The 5,701-nt window shown below is 44.5% G+C and overlaps 1 protein-coding gene across 1 annotated transcript; it reads right to left on the bottom strand.

Annotated features, from left to right (window-relative positions):
- Positions 1-2,360: 2,360 nt before the first annotated feature.
- LOC138353345 (BTB/POZ domain-containing protein KCTD16-like) lies at positions 2,361-4,151 on the bottom strand. The gene has a single exon (XM_069306262.1). The coding sequence runs from the start codon at positions 4,073-4,075 to the stop codon at positions 3,230-3,232; it is 846 nt and encodes a 281-aa protein (XP_069162363.1). The 5' UTR covers positions 4,076-4,151; the 3' UTR covers positions 2,361-3,229.
- Between the last annotated feature and the right edge of the window lie 1,550 nt (positions 4,152-5,701).

Here is a 5,701-nt window from a genome sequence, read left to right as displayed (position 1 = left end):
TACTCGTATCAATGCCAACTTAGATTAAAAAAATATAAATGAACATCTGTACTAATCTAATCTTGAAGGCGACAATGCCATCAGAGGAGAGACCCACACACGGTGCGGGCCTCACACCATCTGCCGCGGAGATATAAACAAAAAACTCCAAAATAACATCATTAAAGAATCTCTAATATACGCGAGGTTTCTTTAATGAAGAAAGGATTCCGTCCACAGATGGGAGGGGGGGGGGGGGGGGGAAGATGCAGCCTCCAGGAGCATTAAAGAGGCTTCACGTGCCTGTGGTTATCCTCCCTTATGGCTGGTGTTGCCAGCTGGCTGCCTTAGGCCGACGCTGCAAACCTATTGGACGCTTTTCAATAACCATTTCCATTCAGCCTTTAGAAAATTTTCAGGTGGTATTATTCGAAGGCTTTGTGTGCCAATGAGAGCTCATTTCTATTCGATTGCTGTTGGTATTATATTATTTTTTTGTTAGAATTGAGCAACAACCCTGAGAACACAAACCGAAACTGTCTCTATTTTCCGCTTGTTACAACTTGTAATAAAGTTGTTACATCTTGGCTTAACGTGTTAGAACGTTGTTACAACTTGCTATATTGGTTGTTATAACTGGTTAGGAGGTGTTAAAACTTGTTCGAACGTTGTACCAACGTCGTTGTTTCGATGTGTGTTTGGCGGGAAGGAAGCATTATCAAATTTTTGATATCACCATTAGCAATACCATTAGTTGGAAGTTAAGTTGACTGATCACAAGAACTATAAGTTATGGTTCGCCCTCGTAAAATAAGAGACAACATCCTCCAATACAAAAAAAGAACACTGGAAGAACAGTTCTCAGATTAAGGAACATTGGAAGAACAGTTCACAGACTAAAGAACATTTGGAAAACATTTTTGAGGGTACATAGGAAGGTACTGACCTAGAACAACCCCGCGGCAGATGTGTGGGAGCAAGAACTGTTTCCCACCCTGGGACCAGGAGGTGAGAGGTGACAGGGCGACTCACACACTGTGACTTCTCTTACATAAGGTACCAAAAGCGCTCAATAACACAGGGAGAGAAATGCTCATCTACGGCGCCTATAGCTACCCGAACAAGTGTCAACTGACATCTGAACGGGTGACATTTGATGCCTAAACGGGAGTCATTTGATACCCGCACGGTGCCAATTGATACCCGAACGGATGCTAATTGACACCTGAATGAGTGTATCATACAGCTACCCTAACGGGCACAACTTACAAGCTATTAATCCTTATGGTCCGCTGGATTCAGATAAGCCCCTTTGCTTCCACAGATTCAACAAGGGCAAAAGTGCAAGAAAAGGGATTATCTACATATAGAAAGTCATGGAAAGCCCATCTGTGGAGTTAAGCAGGAATATTCTGACCAATAACATTAAATTTTATATGAACGAAAAAAAGAAGTGAGTTGTCACGATCATAAAAATAATATATATACATAAATATTAATTTTTAAAATTATAAATGATAACCAATATATATTTTGGTGTAATAAATCACAGCTTTCTTTGAATTTCAATGATAACCACTTTCTGATGTTTACTTACAGAGGCATAGATGGACCACAAATATGAGCACTGCGCAATGTGTGTCCAAATTTAAAGCTGGAAAGTTCCTGAATCATTTTAAGGGAGGCAGAAGCGGGTGTGTTTTCTCACCTGCTCTGGACACTATCCCTTCACCTCTTCACGTTGCTGATGGATGAACAAAGCTGTAAGTAAAGCATCCGGAAACATGATTGACTCAGACATTGTGTTGCTCTATTTTTGCCTGTCACATTTTATATCTTCGAAATTTCGTCGATGGGGCAAAAAGATCTGGATATGTAACTTCTGTGATTTCACAAGTGTGTTATGGCACAAGTAACGGAGGTTCAATAACACCAATACATTCACCAGACAATTTACAGGGTAAATTTGTTTCTCTTTCAATTTACAAATTATTCAATTTAAATAATCAGAGAGAGGAACACGTCCTTCATTTGAGGATTATCCGCGGATTATGCCGTGGGATTGGTTTCTCGCACACTAAATTCCCGAAGGGATATTAACGAGATCTCCGATAGCGGAAGTCTCGAAGGCGAGTTCTGGATCGGATATTCGGGAACACAAGAGGATCCGGTGCTCCCTGAGTGGAACTTGTGGAGGAGAACAGCACACACACACACACATACACATATGTATCAATGAGTATTACATAGGCAAACACATGTGCCTCTGGACAGCTATCTTTTGATTGATATATTTCTGAGAAATGATTTGACAAGATGAAACTGTTATATGCCTGGAAAACACATTACTTTCTTCTGTGAGGATTACTTAAAGGCTGTGATTGGAGGGCTAATAATGTTTTTTTTTAACCGTCAATTGAAAATTAGCATTTTTTCAGCATTATGCAAATTGACAAACATATAACGCAACATTGCTAATACAAATGTGGCACCAACCATTGTACTTTAACACCGAGAGAATATTGTTCGCTTCCTATATATTTGCTAAAATTTTCTTTTGCACTGTATATTCCTATTACAATCTGAAAGCTCAATAACATGGATATTCCTACAATAATTAACTGGATTGTACCACTAATATGCACCATCACTTTAAATATTTGAAGAATAAAGTAAAGTTATTATTTTGTAATAATATACTTTAAGCACGTATTCTCTCACTAGTACTCAGCTACAAGCTCAACACACGTATTATCAATGTAAACAAGCAAATCGTGAAGGAATGAGGCCGACTTTTAACGCACAAATCTTGAACTTTCTTGGTTGCGATTCGACTGATGGTGATGACAAGTAATCACACTGATACACTCAACACAACAGCAATTTAAAGAGTCTTGGTGGCACAGGAGAGTGATGCTCTTCTTAGAAGAGTTTATTTATCCTTCGTTCTATTTTTTTCTTCAAAATTTTGTAGTTCCACCTGAGAGACAATCGATCATGAAACTTTTCTTCCTTCGAGACGCAACAGGGTGAGTCCTCGGACGGTCCTCAAGGCTGTCAACACTGGGTGACGTGACGACACACTTTGAGTACCGTGACAAGGCTGGTGGGTAGCGGAGTCGTGGGTTAGGTCTCCCCACGACCACTTCCTGGAGTTTGACTACGTTGGGGGCCGTCAGAATAAAGATTTGCTGACTGTTAAGAGCGGCCTCATCACTGCAGCGACCGCCTCACTGACCCCCGCCGCACATTATTCTCTCACCCACACGAATTCGTTGTAGTGATTCCAACGGTCTTCCTCATTGTCCATACCCGGCTTCTTATCCACCATGATGCCGCCTGCGGTGCTGTTGCCGCAGGAACCACAACACTTGTAGCCGGCCAGGACCAGCATGTCGAAAGCCTGTTCCAGAAAAGTGTGCTTCAAAAAGAAGCGTGCGGTGTAGCGATCTATGGCACCGCGATCGGGGTCTCGCGATTCATTCAGTGTTTCACCGAAGACTTCACGACATAGCGTCACTCGACCGCACACGAGGATACGACTCAGCTTTCGAAATTTGACGTCAGCGAGTCCGTCGCGCCCAAAAGCGAAAGTCCCGCGGTAGCTGACCGTAATGGTACCAACGGAGGTCCGGACTGAGTAAGCGGGATCTACAGGACTAAGGGACTTGGGCAGCGTAAGAGAATCTATCATTTCCTGCAGTTGAAAGAAATCTGCCTCCTTCTTAAGTCTCTCGCGCTCACTAAAGTTCTCGGGTAACACGAGCTTCTGGTTCCGTAAGAAATCGAGGATGTACCTGAAGAGCACACCGTCGCGATCTACGAAAAACTTGCCTTTGGAGTCCCGCAGAACCGGCGTCTTGGACTTCCCACTGAACATCTGGCCGAGTAAGCTGTCAGGTTCCCGCTGTAGTGTGGTCAGGGCCGTGGTGTAGAACACGCCTCCCACGTTCAGTTCCACAATGGGCGGGAAAACCTGTACGATGGAATTCATGCCCTGTCCTGCCTGCTGCAACTGCTGCTCCGCTGTGGGTTGGCCACTGTTAGAGGAGGCGGAGGAGGAGGAGCTGTTAGTAGCGGCACCGTTGGTGGCCATGGTGTTGGTGGAGAGGAAGAAGAGGTCTGGTGTGGGTCGTGGCGGCCGCGGGAGTGAGGCAGCGAGTCAATACCCGACACCACCACCCACCCCGCGCACACCTACACGCACACACATGCACACACGCACGCACATGTACTCACGCACGCCCGTTTCACGCATATACAAACGCACATGTTGATGTAAATAAACGCACATGTCATTGTTTATCACGGGGAGCAGGTGGGAGGAGACAAATCAATGCCAGCATCAATGTCCCCAGGAACGACACGCAAAAATGATGTCTATGTTAATATATCCACCAACTAGCGCAACTGCGCCATCACGCAATACGCATGTGATGCGCTAGAACGCACACACGCACACACAAAGCTGCTCACATATCAGCCATTTGGCTACAGTAACCACACAGTTTATCACGTGGGAACCGCTCAACACACAAACTATTCTCTGTGACGTAATTCCACAAAGACACTGAACATGTGGCGTAACCAATGCACCATTTTTTAGTCTCATGAAAAACATTGACCGAAACTTCTCGCATAGCTCTCGTGTTGATCAAGTTTATGAGGATCGCAAATGGGACAAATTGCATTACTTTTCCTAGTTCAGAAATTGGTATATCACCGTAGAGGCAAGAATAGTGATATTAATACAATAATTGAGGTAATTGAAGCGCCATTGCGGATCTTTACCACAGTCTGGGAGAGCATTCTGTTGTTGGGTTTTCACGCTACTTCAATTTCAATTAAAACGCTAACATATTTAAATTGCAAACTTTTGATTAATCTTTCATTAGTGTACCGCCCTTAATTGGAAGAGTTAATTCAAGACTCGTGCTTTAGAAAAATAAAATCATGTGGACGAGCAATGGACAAGCTAAACAAAGAAAGGTGTAAGCAAAATATAATTATTATATATCAGGAAGGTAGGGAGCCGGCGGCTGAGGGGACAGAACACTGGACGCGTAATCCTGTGGTCAGGGTTCGATCTCGGGCGCCAGCGAGAAACAATAGGCAGAGTTTCTTTCACCCTAATGCCCCTGTTACCTAGCAGTAAATAGGTACCTGGGTGTTAGTCAGCTGTCACGGGTTGCTTCCTGGGGGGTGGAGGCCTGGTCGAGGACCGGGCCGCGGGGACACTAAAGCCCCGAAATCATCTCAAGATAAGGTATAAAATTTACATCCCATTTTAATTGAAGTTGGGAGGAGTTTATAGGGGAGTAGCCACATCAGCGGTGGCTGGCGGCCAAGTGAAGAGTTTACCATTAGAGCGGAAGCCGGGATGCTTCACATCTGACTGTTCAACAGCATCAGTAACAGGTACCCGGAGAGATACCTGCAGGAACGAGTGGTGAGGGAGAAGCGGAGAGTGAGGGAGCAGGAAAGAGTGAGGGAGCAGTGAAGGGTGAGGGAGCAGTGAAGGGTGAAGTTGGGGTAGAGGGCGAGTGAGGGATAAATAATCGATATAGAGTGATGTAGCAGTGAGGGGTGGGAGAGCAGTGAGGAGTGAGAGAGCAGCTCCTGAGAACCAAATAAGTTCCTCGAAGTTCCTCACAACCCGATGCATCACTCATTTCCCTCATTAACATTGAAATGCTTTCCCTTGGCTGAGCCACACAGCTTG

The sequence above is a fragment of the Procambarus clarkii genome, chromosome 57, assembly GCF_040958095.1.
Source record: "Procambarus clarkii isolate CNS0578487 chromosome 57, FALCON_Pclarkii_2.0, whole genome shotgun sequence".
Classification (NCBI taxonomy): Eukaryota; Metazoa; Arthropoda; class Malacostraca; order Decapoda; family Cambaridae; genus Procambarus; species Procambarus clarkii.
Note: the sequence above shows the minus strand (reverse complement) of the source record. Positions and strands in the feature narration are given on the sequence as shown.